This window comes from Cucumis melo, chromosome 8 (genome assembly GCF_025177605.1).
Source record: "Cucumis melo cultivar AY chromosome 8, USDA_Cmelo_AY_1.0, whole genome shotgun sequence".
Taxonomy (NCBI): domain Eukaryota; kingdom Viridiplantae; phylum Streptophyta; class Magnoliopsida; order Cucurbitales; family Cucurbitaceae; genus Cucumis; species Cucumis melo.
The window spans coordinates 24862538-24886115 of NC_066864.1; the positions used below are offsets into that span (position 1 = coordinate 24862538).

A 23578-nucleotide genomic window follows, 5' to 3' on the forward strand; every position below is an offset into this window, starting at 1 on the left:
TATTTAGAAATTAGAACAAGAGTTGTATTTGGGATTTGGGTTCATAAATCTTTGATGGGATGTAATGGTTTATATATATATATATATATATACACATATTAAAAAAAGAATTTGAAGGAAAGATAAGAAGAGGAAGGGTTGTGGGGCATTGAATTAGGGACCATATTGAGAATGAGTTTGATCTTGTACATACCATTTTCAAAGATTGCTTGTAAGGAAGAAAAAAAAGGGGGGTTTTATGTGATTTGAAAGTGATTGAAGATATTTGTGCTTTATAAATGGCCAAATGCCAAAGATTTTGGGAGAGTTTGCTTATTCAAATAGTGTTTGTATTGTTGAGAGTTTTGGACATGTGATTACATCATTGCCACGAAATTTTGTGACCTTTACCCGTCCGTTTGATAATATTTTTATTTATTTATTTCTAAAAAGATGAAGGAAAAACAAAAGAGGAAGAAAAAGGAAAAGGAAAAGGAAAGAGAGATTTAATTTTTGTAGGTAGGTTTTATTATTTTGTTTTAAAAAGTGGAAATAAATGTACATTTGACCATCACTATTATTAGTGCCCAACTTTATCTTAAAAATTTCTCTACTCAAATTTGACTTTGGAATTACCTAATAAATGCATTTTAAACCTCTAACAATCATCTAATTTTTTGTTTTTTACTTTTTTAGAATTCAAATTCTCGATACTCTTTTTACCTCTTAATTGCTTATTCATTCATTTATTCTTTTCCTATATCTTCGAAAACAACTCAAATTTTGATAGTTTATAAATATGTTTTTGTTTTTAAAATTTAGTTAAAATCAATTGTGAAAATATTTCAAATTAGATACAAAATCAAAATAAGAAAAATTATACTTTTCTACCTGAGATTTGGATTTCATAGAATTATGGATTTTTTTTTTTTTTTTAATCGTAACAAGCAAGTTGAAGAGAAGTACATGATTAAACGAAAATCATACCAAAACTATATTCTCAAGATTTGAAAGTGTTGAATTTTCTTATATTCTCTGAAATATTTCTCCTCTATTTTCTTTGTTTGTTTGATTTGTCTTTCTCCAATGTAAGAATACCTTAGGGTTGTTTTAGAGTATGACAAAAAAGAAGAAATACAATAATATTATTCTTTCTTCCTAAAAAGCAAGTTGCTATTAAAGTTGGTATTCCATGGAGGTCCTTCTTATAAGCATCTACAATGTTATTTTCTCTCTAATTAAAATTCTTCTTCGTATACCGAGCCCACAAGTCAAAGGAAGTGTTAAGTGATATAATATTAAATTCATCGTCTCCCATTAGCTTAAGTTTTTTGCTCAATCTGTAATTTAAAGTATGTACATATGATCAATGAATTATTCAATTGGAACGCCAAAATTAAGTTTGCTTGCTTTAAAGTAGTCTTATGTTGGGTGAACTTCTGAAAATTCTCTTTAAGAAATATGTGAGTAAAAAGCATCACGAAGGAACTCGTTCACTCTAAGTTTTTAGGGAAACATGTTTTGTGGAGTTGTACTTGTGTTGATATTGATTTTGATGCAATGTGGCTCGATCTCTAGTACTTGATCCTTTAATTTTCTCTCAATTAAAATGTGTATGCTTAATTTGAGGAAGCAAAGTTCGCTATATGTTTAAAGTCAAAATTTTAAAAGAAAGCTTGTATCTTTAATGAACTTTTGTTTTCAAATGTGACCAGCTTGAGAAATCAATGAGTATTTTGATTGTGGAGAATTCTCTTTGGACCTCTAAAGTAAAAAAATTATAGCCTTTCAAATGAAGAAAACTTTTCTATTTATAGAATTCTCCATTGGGCTTTATGAGTTTGAGCTTGGTTCGTCTATGGACTTAGCCCTTTAATCAATTATATTGGATTTATATCTTATTTACCATTTGAAGTAAATTAAGTTTATTTTCACTCCATTGGACTTCAACCAAAATCTTAATATTCAATTGAATCAAAATAATTAATTAGATACAATGTGCAACACAAAAGCACAAGAAATCATTAAAATTTCGTAAATTTAAGTGATCAATTTAAATTTGGGACACATGTCAACGTTTAATTAGTCACAAACTCAATTATTTGTAATTGTATCATTAAATATTTGGTAAATGATGTGAATATTTGTGACTGATCTGAAATTTTTTATTAAGATTTTGGTTTTAGGTGTATCAAGAACAATCATGTGTAACAAGGAGTATTAAGTGTATCAAAGGATATCAAGTGTATCAAATATTATCATGATTCATCAAGTGTATCAAGATCCAAAGATTATCAATAAGTATCAAATGTATCTCAAGTGTATTGAGGGATATTAGGTATATCAGGTATACCAAATGTATCAAATTTGTATTAGTAGGAAGAGCATTTTTGACATTTTACATATTGTATATGTGGGTTGAGTTTTGTTTTTGCTATTTTTGCAAACAATAAATGTGTACTATGGACTTAATTATTATAACTTATTTTTCGTTTTTGCAAGTGTCTTGACATTTGATGGATTTTCTAAGAGGCATATGGGAAAATTTTCCAAATGAATGAGAGAAAGTGGAGTTCTTTTTAGTTTTTCGATTTTCTTATTTTCTTAATTTTTATCTATTTTATTTTACTTATATTTTATTTATTTTAATATTATATTTTGTCGATTTTCGTGGTTCGATTGTGTCTCATTTTTACAGCATATTATTATTTAAAAAAGTATTATCAAATTCAAAGTTTAGAAATTAAGGACTTCTTTAGTAATTATTTTGTTTTTTGTTTTTTGTCTTTGAAAATCAAACATATGTATATATATATATATATATATATATATATACACACACACACGTACATACATACGTACATACGTACATACGTACATACATATATAGATATGTATATACATATGTATGTGTGTATGTATGTGTATATGTGTGTGTGTACGTATGTACGTATGTATGTACGTGTGTGTGTGTCTATATATATATATATATATATATATCATTTTCTTACTATAGTTTGCATCGATCTTAAAAAGGAGAGTTATATTCTTAAGACAAATTCTCAAAACCAAAACAAGTTTTTTAAAACATTATTCTAATTAAAGGTTTCCTCGAGGTCTACCTGTATGTATGTGTATATATATATATATACATATATACCTATATACATACATATATACATACATACGTACATACATATATACATACATACGTACATACATATATAGATATGTATATACATATGTATGTGTGTATGTATGTGTGTATGTGTGTATGTGTGTATGTATATGTGTGTGTGTATATATATATATATATATATATATATATATATATATATAGTTTGCATCGATCTTAAAAAGGAGAGTTATATTCTTAAGACAAATTTTCAAAACCAAAACAAGTTTTTTAAAACATTATTCTAATTAAAGGTTTCCTCGAGGTCTACCTGTATGACATCGGGATAGTGTTAGCCTATGCCGACATTGTAGGAATGGAATTTCCAAAGCGGAAGCGTATGAACGCCGTACAAATGGAATTCAATTTGTAAAACCCAAAAACAACAATTCAGAGAAAAACAAAACTAAAACCTAAACATGCTTCTATGGAGAAAAAAGGAAAAAGAAACTAACCTTTGTAGAACCTCCAAGAAATCTTCTTCAAATTTTTCAAGAACAACATGAAGTCTTCCTCATTATTCTCAAGGAAAGAATCTAACAGAGAGTTGTGGGCTGTAATTTTGGTAAGGAAAAAATTGGAAGAGAATTCTTTTTTTCTTTTTGGAACACATAGAACGTCAAAAAAAAAAAAAAAAAAAGAAAAAAAAGAGAGATAACAGAGCAATTAGAATTCAGAGTGATCTCAACCAACTTTAAGAGAGATGGAGAAAAGTTATCAAAATAACTCCCTCACTCTCTACACGTAGGAAGTTGTTTTATTAATTAAATATATATTAATAAAAAAGAATATAAATTTAATTCATATTATATCTCATATAATATAAACTTTATATTATATCATATATAATATAAGCAATGATTTAAATCTTTCATATAATCTATAGTGCTAATATAAATCGAATCCATATGAATTTAACCTATAGTTTATTATGATCTTATTCATATTATTATTATTATTTGAATCATATTAAAATATTAATTTCTCTAAAAAAAACTTTATATTATAATGTATCAAATACATTACATTAATTGTATCATATACAACCTATTCCCTTTAATCAATTTGAATAATTCAAATTAAACCAAAATAAATTTGATTATCAAATTGAGCTAAGAAGGGGACCTTATGGACCTACAAATTAAAGTTCCAATGATATGAGATTAATTAATTAAACCCTTTAATTAATTAATCTTTATTCTTAATTAATTAATCTCTATTCATTAATTAATTAATCTCTATTCATTAACTATTAGTCATTCCACTATAGACTAATAGTTGCACTCTTCTTACTGTAGATATTTTTGTATCCATTAGATATAACCAATCAATAGTGCAATGACCCTTCACAAATTGCTCGTAAGTACAGCTAGGCCAAAAATTACTGTTTTGCCCCTATAGTTACATCTACTCCTTAAGTACTACTGATTTCTTTAATGAACAATAATTATAGTCCCACTATAACTGAACTCTTCTCGGGCTAAGAGAGTGTCTGTTGCCACATTGTTCAAGTCCTGGAATCAGTTCTTAAGAGAGCAATTTCTCTACTTACTCTATCTATACAGAAGGAGTGAATTCCTTCTTGTGTAGCTGTGGTTCTAGCTCCCCAATCAGACAAATCCCCAGAATGGTAGGCATATTGAGTTGGCGACATAGGCCACTCTCACCCATGAAAATCAAAGGCCTGCCTTCATAGGTTCACAACTCACTCATGATTCAGGTTAAGTCACCTATGATCATCCTGGTGAAATGTAGTCTCAACTAGTAATAGTGTTAATAAGAGAGACTATTCATTTCATGATTCAGTCTTATACAAACTCTTTGTATAGAATACCCCCGCTCTAATGTCTCGACATTAATGATTAGGATCAAATCACTTGTAGCACTTTAGAACAATTCTAACAACTACAAAGCAGACCGTATTCGTAGTGTCACCAGGATAAGGTATCCAACCTTATCCATTTACTACAGACCATTTAGGTTATCACTTAAACATGATCCATCTGTATGTCTCCACATACATGTTTAGGTTACCACATACATGTTTAAGTTACAGAAGATAACCTTGGATGTTAGTTTATTGGTTTTGTGGGTTAATGCAACTAAATGTCAAATAAAATTAAACACTTTATTTTATTAGATAAATAAAAAGTTTGTATAATATGTACAATTACAAACTACAAGACCATGAGATTTAGGGCATCAACCCCAACAGACGTCAGGGTTGACCATATCGGGGAAAACTTGAAATTTAAATAATTATTTCAACTTTTTTCAGATGCTGTCAAAGAGACGTCGGGATTGGTCCACATTTGACCGACATAAAGTTGACCACGTCCGGAGGACTGTAACGTTTGAATTTTTTTTTAAAATTTCCCCAATGCCATAAGTGAAATATTAGGATTGATCACAAGTAATGTTGATGTTTTCACTTACCGCATCGAGATTAGGGGGTTCTCACGACATTTTTAGGCTGCGTCGCGAGAACAAGAGAGATAAAGAGAGAGTCTGCCATCCGCTGTTGTCGTTGCCTTCTGTCTCCTTGTTTGTTTCTGTCGTGCTTTGCCATCCATAGTCCTCCTTTCATCGTCGTCCTACGTCGCCGTTTCTACATTTCGCTAAACATAAGTTTTTTTTTTTTGCTAAATAAATGTATGATTATTGTATATTGATTATTGAATGTAGATTATATATTGATTATTGTATATATAGATTGATATTTAATTTGTATGATTGATTTTAAATTGTATGTATAGATTGTTGGAAGTTTATGAATTAAAATGTATATGAATTGTTTATTAATTAAATTGTATGTACAAATGGAATATTGAAATTTGTAATAGGTCAGAGTTTAAATTATTGAAATTGTGACTGCTATAGAGGGGCCCAGTTGAAAATATATTTATATGTATTGAAATTATTGAATCGATGAAATTGAAAATTTTTAAAATGTTAAAATAGTTAAAATAATTGAAAATTTTTATTGATTTGTTGTGACTATCCTGCAGTTATGGTAGAATGTAGTTTTTTTTTTTACTATGCTTTGTTCATTGAAATTAAGTGTTAGTTAGATTATGGTAGCCTTTAGAGGTTTATAATTTGTTGAAAATGTTAGGTATAGTAGTTTCTAAAGCTCATTAATTGGAAGTGTTAGGTAGCTTTGAAAGATTGAAGGTAATTATATGTCATTAGGTTTTTCTAGTGATCCTATAGTTATGATAGCTTTTTTAGTTTAAACTTAGATGTAGTGAAATTTGGGATATTGGATACTTATGAGGTGTAGTTTATTCATGGAGTAGGTTTGAGCATTTGAGAGGAGGAATATAAGACTAATGAAACATATTTATGTTCTAGGTCTTTACGGTGGCGAGCTACGGACGACGAAGGCTCTTCATTTCTCTCTTCTCCCTTTTCCTTTCATTTTCAGTTCTGTATAAAACAGAACTGAAACGTTTATAAAGAGAATTTTCTGACGCCGCATGACGGCGTCTGGAAATCTCCTATACGGCGTCGGAAATAATGGTATTCCTGACGCTCATTAAAAGAGTTTTCTTGACGCCCTACGGTGAGTCGGGAAAATCCCTTATGTCTGACGCCGTTCCCAACGCACTCTGCATGGCGTCAGAAATAAGGTGTATTTTTAATTTAATTTGGCCTATTCTCGATGTCGATTGGCCGACGCGTGCTTCAGGCGTCGGGAATACCCTTTTTCCCGATGCCACTCTCGACGCAGTGTGCATGGCGTCGGAAATACCCTTATTCCCGATGTTCTTTGTGCTGACGTCCTTTTTGGCGTCGAAAAATCTCTGTTTTCTTGTAGTGAAACACAAAGAAAATGTCCGACCAATGGAAGATATGAGGAAGATGATTGAAAAGCTGACTCGGGCACAAAGAGCACCTTGATTCCATTACGGTATGTATTTTTTAACTTTTTAAGTTCTTCAATTTTTTATCGGTGATATATATCTACATTTAATTTCCTGTCATTGTAGGTTAGGAGGCATGGAAAAACCGGCGTCCGTGACTGTTAGTAAATTTAGTTTTTAGTTTTTATTTATTTTGTAATTCTTGAACCTACTGTACCTTTTTAACATTTGAATTAATTTTAATATAAATTTGATTTTATATTTTAATTATTTTTTAGTAACTTCACTTTAATTGTTTTCATAATTTGATTGAATTTAAATTGAATCAGAATCCAATAGAAAATAATTAAATAATAATAAATAAATAAATTATTTTTAATATGTTTTTTCGATGCACAAGGGGCGTCGGTTTTGGGCACCTATATCGATGCAACGTCAATCCAAGTTCCCTCAAAGCCACATCGAAGATCCACTTTTGTTGATGTCGCCTTGTACGTTGGCAATACTTTATTACCAACGTATTGATCAGACGTTTGGTTAAATGTTGTCCCCAATGTGTCACTCCAGCTAGCGAAGGCAGCGTCAAGCAAAACTAATGGTCGACATCGTTCGGTTCGAGAGTCAACTTTGCCTATCGCGATGCACTACTGTCGACGTTTTCCCCGATGCGACTTTCTGCGTCGGAGTAGCCATTACCAATACTTTTTGTGGGCTCTACCGATGCCTGTGTGCGTCGGGATAACCACTACTTCTTGTGGTGATGGTTTTTCCTTGTGTCAATCTCATTACGTTGAGAAAATATTAAAGGAATTTGATAGTTTTGATGTTTCTCCATGGAGAACTCCCTGTGATGCTAGTAAAAATCTTAAGAAGAACAAGGAAGATAATGTGTCGTAATCTAATTATGCAAAGATCATGGTAGTAATATGTATTTAATGAACTACACTACACCTGATATTGCATATGCTGTCAGTAGATTAAGTAGATACACACATAATCTTGATAAATATCTTTGGGACACTTTATGTTATCTGTTGAATTTCTTAAAGGCACAAAAGATTACTGTTTGCACGTTAACAAATTTTCTGTTGTATTAGAAGGTTATTGTGATGCAAACTAAATTATGAATAATAACGAAATTAACTCTACTAGTGGCTATGTATCTTTTTCTCGAAGGTAGAGCAATATCTTGAAAGTCTGCAAACATACTTGCATGGCTAGATCTACTATAAAATATGAATCTATTGCATTAGAATTGGCAGGACAAGAGGCTGAGTGGATTAAAAGCCTACTAAGAAATGTACCATTGTGGGGGACATCTGTACTAGTGTCTATACACAGCGATTCACAGGCTACCATAGGTATTGCCAAGAATACGGTTTATAATGGCAAAAGAAGACATATATACGTCTTAGACATGGAGCTGTGAAACAATTGTTAAAAGAAAGAACTGTTTTCTTAGAATTTGTTCAGTCTGAGAAGAACCTGGCTAATCCTTTAACCAAAGGATTAACTAGAAAAGTGGTTTTAGATTCCTCAGTGGACACTAGTGATCTATAGCACTTGATATTGGGTGGTCTATTGTGATAGACTTGATGATCCATAGCCCATTGTGTTGATAGTCCTTAAATAGACTTAATGGATGATACTAAAACCCTTTGAGTGGTCCATAATTTGTATGAATGATGAAGAAGTCTTCATTGCTTTTTTTGAGTGGTTTGTTTTGACAGACTTGATGAAGCACATAACGTGATAGTGAAGGTATGGGTGCCTTATGTGAAAGAGTTTAAAGGTCCCTTTCTAGAGCTTTCATGGTGACCTGAGGTTCATATGCATGACCATAATAAGCACAAATCTATATTGAAAAAACAATATAAAGACCAGGAATAAAGTGTATTGTGAGGGTCTCAACTAGTGTTATTGAAAGTTCAAGATGTAATTCACTCCCTTTAACAAGGTTGTTGCCTTGCTTCACTACACATAAATTAAAATCTTTAGATATTGATGTTTAAGCTTGATATCCTATCTTAACTCAGAATAGAATCATCAAAATCTCATTTTCATTTATTTACCCAGTAAATTTGTTGTTACAGTCATTTGTGGGGGATTGTTAAAAATGACTTGTGGTCCTAAGCCCATAAATAAAGTTGAGAGAATTTAACTTTCCTTGTCCCACATTGAAAAATTTAGAAGAGGAGAGAGGGTATGAATACCAAAGAAGCTTAAGTGAGAAACAAAGTATATTGGTGGTGATAGCATAACCCTCCTTGTCACCACACGCATGTGCATTGTCGTTGTCATCTGGTTGGGTGGGCGGGTTTGGGTAATCATGCTTACGCGAAGAACAAATAATTTTTTTTGTTAATTATCTATTTCATTTTTTTTTAATTTTGTAACCCATTTTGAAAACTAATTTGGTAATTAGTTTTCACTTTGGGTATTTTTGTCTCTTTCATTTGGCACGCTCTCTTTTAGTTCAGGTTCATGTTCTTGTACTCACATTCTATCATTGGTCTTTCTTTTTGGCATTCCACGTTCTACTGTTCCGGTGAGTGCATGTTTGAGTAGGGGAGTTATGTTAACCTTGGGGAGCAACCGACAACACGATTGGTACCTCGATCGACCGTAATTACTTTCAGGGTAGTGGTTCGTCACTACACAACTATTTCTGTTCGACATTCCGATCTTACTTTTCCTACAATTCAATTTGATTAACAGACCAAAGACCGACCCAACTCGATTACATAAAGGTCCGTCCAACCCAATAAACAAGCTAGGAGGCTGATCTGACTCAATCAACAACCAAAGGCAAATCCAATCTGATCAACCAACTAATGAATGATTCAAGCTAATTAACAAATCTTGAAGATCATTAAGCCCAAAAGTTGATCATCTAATAAGATCAACAAGTCAAAAGGTTGATTCTAAAAAAGGATCAATCAAATCAAAAGGTTGATTCTAAAAAAGGATCCATCAATACAAAAGGTCGACCTTAAGAAAATCGACCAGTCAAGGTTAAGTCTTAAAAAAAAAGAATCAAATGCTGAAATTAGAGATTGTAATGCTCATAACAAAAATAAAAAATCAACTTCATGTCCATGAATTATATTTCCTTCGTCGAAATCTCATATGAAAAACTAGCCCATGGATAAATCGATTATCTGCACATCAGGAATCTCCCTCTCTTTTATTTCTTCTCTCTTTTTTCTTTTATCCTAAATATCATAAATTTAAATAAAGAAGAGGAGCTCTCTCATTTCTAAGAATGTCAAAACATAATATGAAGAATTTAACTCAGTATAGTTAGATTTTTTGAAGTTATCTTTTAGTTGGAAAGAAACCAATATGAAAGGACTAATATATATACCATCACTTTAATCTATTTATTGTGTTGTAGATATCACTACCTCAAAAGCAAAGTTGACATGAAAATGGTTCAAATCATTCTTATTAGTTTCTATTATTTGAGCAAATTACAAAACTCACGTATTTTCTATGATGCATGCACCTCTAAACTATAGTTCATATAACAAAATTGGCTCCATTTTAAATTGGGTGAAACAAAATAAACACAAGTAAACTTTTATTGAGATTTAAATCCTATTTATTCCGTATAGTCATATTTGTATATTTTCAAAATCACTTTTGAATAACTTTTATAATCAATCAAAATCAATTTTAGTAGTATAAATTATGTTTAAACTCAAAATTAAAAAAGTTGTTTTAACAATTTAAATATCAGTCTTACATAATTTTCTAATTTTGAAATCTATATTTGGTACGTACTCGATATGGTTCTCACATTTCCTAAGTTCTTAGCTGAATTTTTTAAACAAAAATATGTCTTTGAAAATTTGACATTATTAGAATATGTTTGGGGCAGGGAAAGAGTTATAGGGGAAAAGGATTATGATAATCCTAGTGTTAATGATAATATGTGTTTGGTAAAAAGAATATGAAAGGTAGTGTTATGATAGTATGTGTTTGGGGGAGAGATTATCATAGTAGTGTTATAATAACATGTGTTTGGGGGAAGGATTGTTATTGTAATATTATTATAAGATGTGTTTGAGGGAAAAATTATTATTGTAGTATTATTATAACATGTGTTTGGAGGAAGAGTTATGAGTGTAGTATTATTATAATAATTGTTTGGGGCAAGGATTACGTTAATTGGATTTAGGATATTTTTTTAATAAGGAATATAAATATAAGAATTAAAAAATATAATTTAATTTTTGTAAATTATCAATATTCATTTATGTAATTAGAATAACCAAAAATATTTTTTATATACGTTTTAAAATATTTTTCTGACGTACCTTGTGAGTAACAAAATATTTGTTTTCTAAATCGTTATCATAAGTCCCATTTAATAATTTTTTCTTCTTTTATGTTCTGTCGTACAAATTAATGCATAAATTTTTCATTCCGTTAGCGCATTTAAACAAATTATTTCCATGTGTACGCAATTGAGAAATATTTTTTCAATAGAACTTCAACGAAAATAGTACATTTATACAATAGTACAACAATATGATACCATTACATATGAAAGCGAAATGAAAATAAAGACCATAAAGCTTGAACAGAAAGAGAAGTTCGTGAGATAATAAGACAAAACACATAATAAGAAGAACATATAGTCGAAGTCAGAAAAGCCACTGAATACAAATACAACAAACAAACTGGCCATCGGTTTTCTCCAAGAATGATGCTGCAGTATAGGTACTTCATATTGTTAGGAACATTAAGGAAAACTTTCATGTCGTCCACGTTATGTATCAGTATATGCATTAAGCAACACCTATCCATCAATGTCAGCTCAGGGATGGCCTCAAACTATTGAACAACCTCTTGATGTGTTTGGCTTGCGTCTTGACGTTGTAGGACAGGTCATTCAGTGATGCGGTTAAGTTGTTCATTTTCGTACTCAAATCGCAATGTGAATTACTTTTCCACTGTCTGCAGCCTGTCCACCACGTTTCCGTAGAGACCTGCTCGAAACATACCTACCCTCACTTACCCGAGTGGTTCTTGTTTCCATCAATTCATCAGACGACATGTTCAATCCCTGACTATACATTGGTTGGAAGTCCATATTCGGTTCAGTGTCAACAGTAAATGCCTCGTACCCAACAAGATAGTTTGACCCAACATCCACAAAAGTCTCGACTCGGGCTCCCTTCGCATAATCTTTGCCAAACACGTACGACAGTTCGTCATAGTGGAGAAATGACTTATTAAGGAGGCCCTTAGCTGCCGGATGACTCTGTACAAAACTCTGTACAAGTGCAATAATAAATGGTTAGTCCTTTATTTAAATATACTACAGTAATTGTTGAAATGACTAGTAATGCACCTTGACCCAATTGTCGAAGACATCTTTCTCTGCGCCGATGCACTTTTGTTCATCGTTCAACCCAAACCCACTATCGGTCGGGCCACGCATCTTCGCAAGCGCATGAAACATTCTCTTCAACAATTTTATTCGGTTATCGATCGTTGAAGCATGGACGTTACAACATGGGATCTTGAAGGTCATCATTCTTTCCAATTGATTTAGGTGCCCAGGGCAAAAGGTCTTGTTGTTGGACCTCCACCCACAACCATTTACTAACTCGACGAGGCCTGGCTCTTCCTCTTTCGTCCAACTGTGCTTAGGTAGTCTCGATGTACTTGCCATGCTAGAAATCAAATGTAAACATATTAGTGTCATTAATTTCCCTATGATTAGAACACAAATACATAGTACATTCAACTCCTACTAAAAAACAGTTTGCCATTAATTTACTTGCGTAATTAATACATTAAAAACAAATATATCAAAAAAACTATGACAAAAAAAGACCCAGTGCAATCACTACTTAGGTATGAAAATGAACGGTGAACATTCAATTGTTCTATTGGTTACGCAACTCCCAGTCACTAAACATTTCTTCTACAAGCTCGTCCCTCCACGGAGTCCACTCATTGGACGTCTCTATATAATGTATGTCATCGCCGACAGTAGTCGCGTGGGTGGAATCAACCTCATCTATGTCGTCTTCTATATTAAAGTTTGTCATCTCTCTATCGATAAGGTTGTGGAGGAGACATGTGAGTATTGTGCGACATTGGACTTTTACAGGGTAGTATGACTTTTCCTGCAGTATCGTCCACCGACTCTTCAAGACACCAAATGCTCTTTTGATCACATTACGAGCAGACGAATGCTTCATATTGAAGAACTCTTTGCACGTTGAAGGTGCATTTTTAGCACCACGCCATTCTGCAAGTGGTAGCATTGGCCTCTGTAGGGTGTCAGAAAACCCTCTGCATTTGGGTACTCAACATCAACCAGGTAGTAATAGTTTGTGATCACATTGCATGATTACAATATCGCATATGTTAATTGCAAAATTGCATTTATACGTACAATTTCGTAGGTAACTACCTTTGGCCACCTTCAGGCCGTTAGGTCTTGAAATGGCATCACAAAGGATGCGTGAGTCTACAACTAATCCTTTCCAATCGAAAAGTACGTAAACGAAATCTCCTTTCGTGTTACACACGCCAAGTACATTTGTGACGACCTCCCTCTTGTGTGTTCTATACTAGCTCGGTCACTTGCCGGAATGTTGACTTTTATGTATGTTCCATCTAATGCACCTAGGTAATTCTGCAACGTATAATTAATGATTACTGACAGGATCTAATGTCGTTGGGTTGAAAGTACGTAGTTCCAAAGAAATGTGTACCTCAAACCACCTCCATCTTTAATATGTGCAATCGTTGAGCACTGGTTTTGGTTTTTTTAAAAGCTCGTCATGAAGTCAAATAACGGCCAACAAAACCATGTTGAAATGACGGGAAATTGTCTCACCCGACCGCATGAACTCCCGTTGAATCACATGGTTTTTCACGTCGTATGCAAGAATGTGAAGGAACATTGCTACCATCTCCTCAACATCGAAGACTTCCGTCGACGTTAGTCCAACAATGGTCTTCAGTAGGTGACAAAAAATGATGAAACATCTTCGGTCCATTCTCGTACTTTGGCGACACACTATGTCTGGGGCATGAATCATGCGGAAATAGGCTAACTATCTAATCCAATGCCTAGTGTCATGGGGGATGTGTGTTATCCTCTTCATGTCGTCATTTAACAGCTCCAACATTAGTACTAACTGATGTTGGGATGTTTTGAACGCATTTAGAAGAGACGCAAACTCGTGCTCGTCCATTATAAATACTAGATTGACACCTTGTTAAAAAAGAATCCTGAGAACGCATTACATTCAAATGTTGTTAGCCTAATGACATACTTGAAATTAACTTTAGAAATGTTGGAAATATGTTCAAATTTAACATTTTTCTAAATTAACTAGTGGAGTTTGTAAAATATGTTTATAATTATAATTTTTTTTAAAGTAACGAGGGAGTTTGTAAAATATGTTTATAAATATAATTTATTTCTAAATTAATTGAAGTTTGTAAAATATATTTATAAATATTATTTGTTTCTAAGTTAATTGGGAGAGTTTGTAAAATATGTTTATAAATATAATTTGTTTCTAAAGTAATTGGGGGTGTTTGTAAAATATATTTATAAATATAATTTGTTTCTAAATTAACTAGGGGAGTTAGGAATTTGTAACTCACTACACATTAGATAAAATAAAGTTAGTTGAAAAAATAAATTTCAAATTTATTATCATTTAACATGAGTTAAATGTCACCCAATTTATTTGTCAAAAAAAAAAAGATCTTTTAACATGAGTTAAATGCAGTGGCAAATGTAGTATGGAAAGGAATGAATAAAGAAAAAGTATCATTTAACATAATAAGAAAAATATGGTTTACAAGCTAGAATTCAAAGCATTTCATATAACAAACATAAATGAATAATAACGAAAGAAAAGAAATAATTACAAAAACAATTAAGTAGACCACATATAGATCGACTTCATAAATGAATGAGGTTTATAGTCGTAATACCTCGTTTACGAATGCTTTAAGTACGACAACCTGAAGATGCAGACAAAAAATGACCTTGTCATTACATGTGCATGTCGGTAAACATTACGTATAGTAAAAAAGTAATAAAAAACGCAAATTAAACATACCTTAACCACAAATGAAAACTTACAAATCCATGGGACCGTACAAAAAATAAAAGTGTCAATACATAATGTAAAGGAAAGGAAGTAGCCTCAGAGTTAAGAAATTCCTACAAAGATGTTCAAGAAGAATGCATTTGCGGTAGAATTTTGTGCGATGGACTCAATAACATTATACGTAAAAGAGAAGCAACCAAAGAGAGACCTAAAATAGAGATCATTCTAATGTGTTGTATCAAAACATGTTCACAAAACAGTGGTCAGTGTGACAACACAGTGCACAAACCAACATGGAGCATTAAAAACAGCAAGCATTTCTTGTGACAGAAACAATGAGTTGTAAGTAATTACACACAGTCGCAAATAAGGCAACAGTCAGGGGCTAAATGAACATGATAGTTGAGAATATGAGACATATACAACAGTGGTGACATATGGAATGCATTGAAAACAGAAGTAAGAGGGTTGTAAAATATTAAAAAAACGTGACTAAAATGCCAAAACAAATGAGATGCATTAACATTGTAAGTGAACATGTTCAACATATAAAATAATGGTGTAATAGGTAAAAATAATAAAAAAAAAAGCTAAGGTGAAGTGCATGAGGAAAGTCATAGGGAGAAAACAGAGTAAAACAAGCAGAATTGTTTTATAAAAAGTAAATAAGAAAAATTTTAAGAACATACCAAAGAGTGATCAAACCGAGAGCAATGGAGCATTCAAAGGAGGAAGCAAACAAATTTACAGAATCAGTGTATTGTAAATAATTACGAACAGTGGCAAAGAAGGCAAAACAAATGGGCTAAATTAACTCTATCTTTGAGCACAAGAGACATATATCTAGTGTGGTTTTAAATGTTACATTCAAACATGATTGAGTTGTAAATTATTGAAAACAGTGGCTAAAGTGGCAAATCTAATGGAATGCAAGTACACCAAAGAGATTTGATGAACATATCAAAGAGGAGTGCAAGTACACCAAAAGGGAAAGACAGTTGGGCATGAAATGCAAGGAGGAAGGTCTAAATATATAGTAAAGGGAGTATCATAAATAAATAAGGCAGCCAACATTAATTAAGTCTAACAAGAATTCCGTAAAATAGGAGATTTCAGAAATGCAGTCAAAGCTGAAGAAAGTAGCTGATCATATTTTTCAACACACATAGTAGGCATCACATTGTTGTACATAGGCTACAGGAATAGATAGAATTCTCAGAAAGAAGGAGGTTGTAACAACAATTCGATGCAACAATTGAAATAGAAGAGCTTGTAAAACAAATCCATACATGTTCAGAAGATAGAGGTGGAACAAAATTGATCACATACGGAGGCAAAACAAAATTGATCACATATGGACACAAAACAAACGAATGTGAGGACACATAGTGAGAATGATTAAACAAGTTCACAGACGAAGCATTAGAAAAAAATAGTTAACAAAAATAGAATCGTGCATCATATAGTGGGTAAGATTAAACTCATCACTGGCAATGGAAAAAGAAATGTATATTGGACCTAAAAAATGAACAAACATGAAAAAGAAATCAGAGAGACCACCACAATACTCATTATAGGTTGAGCATACCTTCGGTGTAGACCGAGAACCCCTGCCATGCTCCGCCATGCCTCTACTTGGCTTTCTTTCACCATGTATGACAATATGGTTGTTGGGTACAAATAAAAGTGCAGTAAACTCATTCTAGGACCGACAAGAGTGGAGAGCGGGAAGGGTTCTTCGGCACACGAAACGTATGGAAATATGGAGAGAGGATGAGAAACATTTCGGAGGTCACGCACATTCTTGGCAACCAATCAACGAAACGCAAAATAGAGAGAGGATGAGAACCGTTTCGGAGGTAGTGCCGAAACGACAAAAGAATTGGGGAGAGTAGGAAAAAAATCGAAAGAAGAACACGGAGATATGCTTAGAAAAGGGAAGGAAGGAAATGTAAATGAACTTTCACTTCGTTAAGAGTGAAGAGGAAGGGAGAAGAGATTGGAAAATGGAAAAATAATCAAAGTAAAATGGGAAGATAATTACAAGAAAATGGAACGAAAATGGAGAGGAAAACGGTGGATTTTGATCGAAAAATGAGGTAGGGTTAGAAGGGGCGTACGACAGAATAAGAGTAGGAAAAGATATGTTAAATGGGAATTAGGATAACCTTAACCCTAATTCCTTTTCCCCTATATTCGAGGCCCAAACACACCCTAAAAAAACATTAGATGAAAGGAAGTAATAATAAGGGGTTTTTCAAAAATATAGAAAAAATTGACAAAAAAAAAAAAAAAGAAGAAGAAAAATTTAACAAAATGTTTACACTTCCGTAGAACTAAAAAAATTCATTAGACTTGATTTTTCTTTGAAGTTTAAGTATTTTATCAAATATTTTATTTTTGACAATGTTTCTAATGAAAGAAATAATAATAATAAAAAGAAAGGAGAGGTGAGAATAAAATATTGAGGAAGATTAATAATAGTGTGAAAGGATGAATGTTATAATAAAAGTAACTGCTTTTAATAGATTTCCATTAGATTTTTTTTGATAAAATAAGAAGGAGAGAGTGAATATAACAAACACAAAAAGGGCAAAATAAAAATAAAAAAGAGCCAAAGTCTACGTTTCATTTTAATAAAATTAAAAGTTGAGAATTGGCAACTTTCCAATATTCAACTTTCGCTCTACCCTCTAATAATTATTATTATAATTATAATTAATAAAAGCAGCAAATGGTGAGAATACTAATTCAAAACTTTTTTTGAACTAACTGCATCTATTCAAACTATTTCTTTCTTTTCTTAACAAAGGTGGTAAACTTTGAAATTATTTAAAACCCTATTTTGAATCTTTTGTCACACACTTTAAACTTTTTCAAAAAATGATTCATTCTTGATTTTTTTCAAAATGACTTATTCTCAAAATTAAATACTCTAGAAAGTTAAGTTTATTGTTTGCTTGTTGTTTTGAAAGTGATTTGAATATATTTACTAACCGTCTATATAAAAATCCGGTTATATAAAAATCCTCATCCTCAAGGTTACCTATTAAGAGGTTATATAAAAATTGTCAAGCTTACCTATTAAAGGATTATTTGATAGTAGAAATGTAATCAAGTTAATGAAAATCTACGGCGCATTGCATAAAAATATAAGAAAATAATTTTAAATAACAAGATTGTTAAATATATATAAAGGATAATTACAATAGGTAGCAATTTTTAGAATAATTATTAAGTATGTAGCAATATTTTAAAAAAATTGTAAATATAGCAAAATCTATCGGTGATACACTTCAATCGATGATAGACTCTTATGGTTTAAGAGTGATAGACTAACATTTGCTACATGGTTTATCGATAGACTCCTATCATTGATAGATTTTGACAGATTTTGTTATATTTGCAATTTTTTTAAAATGTTGCTATATACTTAATTATTTTAAATATAATTGCTACATTTGCAACTATCCCATTTATAAATATAAAAAGATTTTAAAATTGATAATCAACACTGATAGTAAAATAATATACGTCCATATTTTGTTATAAAATATTTTATTATATTTTGTTATATTTAAAACTTCTTCTAAAATAAAATTTAGATTTATATATTAATAAAATTAATTAATTTTATAAAAAAAATTATTTCAAATAACAAAACTTTTAGAAGTATCTACCGATAGAAAAGCGATAATATTTTACTAATTTTACAATTACTTTTCTTTTTTTTTCTTATCATCTTACTATATTTGGGAATAAATTTTATATTTGGGAATAAATTTTTATTAAAAATTATATAAGATCTATGACAAATTTAGAAATTAAAAACCAAATAGAGATCAAATAATTAAAAGAAAGAAAAAGAAAACTTATAAGTTTCTGGTCTTTCTAGGTATTGTCAATGAGAAGATTCTTAGCAATGGACAGCTGCAATTTACAAAATAACATTTAACTTTCCTCTTCCTTCTAAAAAAGAAAGAAAGATGGAAAAGAAAATACACTTATCCTATCCTTATCGCTTCTAGACAATCCCAGCAAGCAACCGACACACTTTTTAATTAGTTTTTTGGTTCCATTCCTGTGAGGCTGTGGCTTCTTAGAATCACCCAAACAAATTCAGCCACCATAGTCATCAAAATCATCAAACTCCTCTCGTCTTCCTCTCAAGTTTTTTATTTTTTTCTTCTCCAAACAAACCATCTTCAGAAAGAATTTTCTCCTCCCTATCTAAATATATATTCACAAATAAAGCAGCACAAAGAAGAAAGCTAGAGGAATCTAAGAGGGTTTATCATTTGAGTTCTTGGTGGGTCCTTACTGACCCCATCAACCCTTTTGTCATTACTGTTTGAGAGAATTAAAAAGGGATAAGCACTCCAAAAATTACTTCATATCATTTTGCTTTTGGCAGTCCCCTGTCCAAGAGCTACAAGACACAACTTCTCAGAGGGCTTTGGCTAAACCACTTCTGCAAAAAAGTTTTGAATTTTGAGTCTCGTTTCATATAAAGTTCACCTTGTTGTGACTTTCTTTTGTTTCTCAGCATCCAATCATTCATCCTCTATTTCTCCCTAGTTCTTCTAGAGAAAAAGGAAAAAAAAATGGACCTCCATGAATGGGAAATTCTATCAGATGATGGGTTGCTTGATTACAAAGATGATCAAAAGAAGATTGTTTCCGCTAAGAGGCGTTCCGGTTCTGATGCTAAGATTGTGTTTGATATGAACTACTTCCTTTGTCCGTCAATGAATTCTTCTTCCAAGCAGCACATCAGCCAACCGTCTTCTTCAAGATTGGTTAGACAGCCGATTCCTGTTCATCTTCAATTGGATTCACCAATTGTCAAAATCCCAGATGATGATTCACTAGCACTGAAAGAAAAAGAAAAAGAAAAGGAGTCCATCGTGATCGGTGTTGTGCCATCAGCCATGAGTGAAAAGGATCAGAAAGGAGCTGTGGAAGCAGATCAAGATACTGTTACCCAAGTTTTCTTCAAGAAAATGAAGGAAAATGAATTCGTCGACATGAAACTAGACTCACCCAGATCCAGTAACAAAGGAACAAAGCCTCAAATTGATGTTGGGCATTATCAGTTTGATGATGGGGGTGAATCAAAAGAGAACATTACAAACTCCCCTAGAATGAACTTGATCAGCCAGAAAAGCAACAAAGAGATTGATGCAAACAAAGATGAGATGAATTGGGATGGATCCATGGGTGGGTTAAACATATTAAAGTGGAGTTTAAATGGAATTGGAGCCATTTGCTCCTTTGGTGTTGCAGCTGCCACTATTTGTATTCTGTTTCATGGAGGCAACCAACACAAGCTGAGAATCCAGATCTATACCCATGATAAGGTCAGAAAGTCAAAAATATTATGTAATATTACCTCAAACAGTAATGAACAAGCAAAATTTTCTAGAGAATTAACTATTAAGTGAAAATATTCAGCTCATGTAACCCATAAGCTGCAGAAGCTTATTTTCGTAGCATTTTTTTGCAGAAATTAAAGCAAGCAGTTCAGCAAGCCACTAGATTAAATGAAGCAATCTCAGCAGCAAGAGGACTTCCACAGACAAGGGCTCATATAACCTGTGGTGGACACTATGGTGGGCTCTAAGGAAGCCAAGAGTTCGCTCTGCCTTGAAGACAAACTCTAACACTAGAGGATGAATTGAGGTGGATGTGCCAAAGCCCAGTTCTACTTTTCTATGCAAAGTTTACCATCTCTGTACATAGAGATTATAGCTTTAAGAACAAAAGTAGGTTTAGGAGTCCAACCTGGTTTCATACTGGATGGAGTCCTAGCCTAAGCCAATACCGAGTGTTGTTCAACTATGAATTTCAAAGGTTTGTACGATTTTATTGTGTCTTCCATAATGCTCAGTCTGGATAATTGGTCCAATATTCACGCAATATACATAGGAAATGAAAGAGGTTATTTTAGCAAAACTTGTTGAGCCTCAGCATTTGATGGTTAGAATGCCACCATTTTAGTCTGTATACAATAACTCCTCTGACAAGGTCTCAAGATTATAACTTTTGTCTTACTCCAATTAATGTAACCAACAAAAGAGTCTTCAGCATTAAAAAATAATACTTAAACGTTAAAAGTTTTGAGATATTTTAAAAAGACTTGCAAGTCTTTAGCATTAAAGAATGCCTTGAATCTTAATTTACCTTCAAACCCTTCTAAACCCTTTTTCTTTGATTCCTGACTGACTGGAAACACCACAATAAAATGAGCAATTTCCATCTTTTATCTTTTAGAACCAAAAAGAATAGAGATTCTCTTGGACACAAAGGTACTTGCCGTGTGAAAGATAATCAAATTAGCAACCAGGAAAGAACGATGTTGCTTTTATCATAGTTTTGACCATCTTGTTTAGATGTGTGAATCTTAATTTACCTTCAAACCCTCCGAAGCCTTTTTTTCCTTAGATTCCTGGCTAACACACAATCAAAAGAGCAATTTCAATCTTTTAGAACCGAGAAGAGAGCATATTACAGGACCAGAGATTCTCTTAAACATAAAGGCATTTGCCCCTGGGAAAGAATTAAATGACTGCCAAGTTGAGCTTAGCTACCAAACAAGAAAGATGCATTTTTTGTTATTCCTTGGCCCATTTTGTTTATGCGTTGTTCTTGAGTGTTCAAACAAACTTACCCTATTCTCCCACTAATTAATGTTGCTTACATACAAGGCAAAACAATAGAAGAACCCAAGTTCAGGCCAAAATAATGAAACTGAATTGAGAGAGTGACCCACTAAATAATAGAATAAGCAAAATCTAAAATAGAATTCCCTCTCTATTTCTTTTTCTAGATTAGAACAGTAAACAATAATGCAAAATCGATCAGATCAAATAATTCAATAGAGGAGAAACTTAAGGGGAAAAGTCAGGAGTCCAATGAAAGGGAAAGAGATTCATGAGTCATGACCCACTTCAGAAAGTGATAGATCAATGGTGGGATTTGAACTATTCACAAAATATCAAACTTAATTTGTCAATACACCATAGCTTCGCCATTTGTATTATTGACAAAATACATTGTCTTAAACATCAAACAATGCAAACCCTTTACGTAATCAACCCCATATTTCACAATCAGATTGCCAAAAACGATTAAATCCCTAAATCAAAATCCAATTACAGAATATCATTTTCACTAATCTACAAAGCTTTGTTTAATCACTATTTAGCCTTAAAAATTCGCAACAGCATCTAAACCTACATCCAACACTCCCAGATTCACTTAAAAAGAAGAAGAAAAAAAAGAACATCCAATTTTCGAAAAAGCTAACAAAAACCCAGATCAGATGCCTTATCAAAAGAGCTAAAAAGAACGAATAAACTACAAAAGATATGGGGGTAGGCAGAGAAATGTCCGAATCTATCTAGGAGAGGAACGAAAGGAAAAAGCGTTCGACTCCCTCAAACGGATTCGGCGACGGAATAATATTATAATCCGATCAATTGATATAAGCCTTTGTCTGAACCAAACGGTGTGGAAAAATAATTAGCACCTTCTGGTTATTCGAAAGGCTATGCAGAAACCAAGTGCATTACCAGTTTCATTTTTTCCTTTCCCCCAAATCTAAAAAACGAATACCATTAGCAACACTAGAAGAAAGAAAGATCTTGCAGGAATTGCAATGAAAATACAAAACGCGAGAGAAAAAGAGATAAAATTGGTTATTTGATTAGGAATTTTTTAGGTGAATCCACAGCGATTAAAGAATGGGGGCGGGAACAATTTAATAGCGACATTTGATTTAGGGTTTTTAGGGTTTGGGCTTTTCTGAATCGGGCCTGAGTGTTAAAAATGGGCTGGGCCTAGTTCGTAATAAGTGAAACTACCATATTACCCTTCCTTTGGAGTGCCATCCATTAGGAAATTACTCGGTAACCACAAAATAAAAACATTTTTTCTTTCATTTTCTCTCTCTTCTTGTACTTTTCTTTTTCTCTCTCCCAAAAGTTGGAAGGAGAGATCAATTCATTATACCGAAGGTTTATAGTGATCTATACTATCTATAAAAGAAGCAATGGAGAAAAGAATTTTAGATACACCTTGACCATTTTGTTGATAATTTTTATGTCACCTTTTTGTTGACGAGATGCGTCATAAGGCTAGATGTCTGTTAAAAAAAAATATCTATGTGTAGTGGTGATTATTCTAATTCTCAAAATTTTAGATCAAGTAGTTGTAATTGGTTTTGGCATCTAACATGCACTTACTTCCTATCACATATGTGTGAAATGTATGTAAAAAAAATTTGACTTATATTATGTAAACCAAACTCAGAGACTTAAGTTATAACCATTTATTGACGGTCTAAGTTAGCTCTTGCTCTTTTAACTCCCTCATGGTTACATTGAGGAGACCCCTCACTTGTTAGTAGTCCCTTCTTTAAGATCTCTAATACCACATTTTTTAATGGTGGAGTGAAT

At 32.4% G+C, this 23578-nt stretch overlaps 2 protein-coding genes and 1 non-coding gene across 3 annotated transcripts; 1 reads left to right on the top strand and 2 right to left on the bottom strand.

The window, feature by feature from the left end:
• Window positions 1-12923: 12923 nt before the first annotated feature.
• On the bottom strand, window positions 12924-16772 carry LOC103486178 (uncharacterized). Its single transcript, XM_008444049.1, has 2 exons — window positions 16708-16772; window positions 12924-13335 (listed from the first exon to the last, which is right to left on the bottom strand). Exons 1-2 carry the CDS (start codon window positions 16770-16772, stop codon window positions 12924-12926), a joined length of 477 nt encoding a protein of 158 aa, XP_008442271.1.
• Window positions 16773-18993: 2221 nt separating this feature from the next.
• On the top strand, window positions 18994-21074 carry LOC103485984 (uncharacterized). The gene is made up of 2 exons (XM_008443765.3): window positions 18994-20479; window positions 20626-21074. Exons 1-2 carry the CDS (start codon window positions 19724-19726, stop codon window positions 20740-20742), a joined length of 873 nt encoding a protein of 290 aa, XP_008441987.1. The 5' UTR covers window positions 18994-19723; the 3' UTR covers window positions 20743-21074.
• Window positions 21075-22505: 1431 nt separating this feature from the next.
• Window positions 22506-22673, bottom strand: LOC127150800 (small nucleolar RNA snoR138). Its single transcript, XR_007823382.1, has one exon. It is a non-coding gene; the product is annotated as a small nucleolar RNA snoR138 (small nucleolar RNA).
• Window positions 22674-23578: the final 905 nt, after the last annotated feature.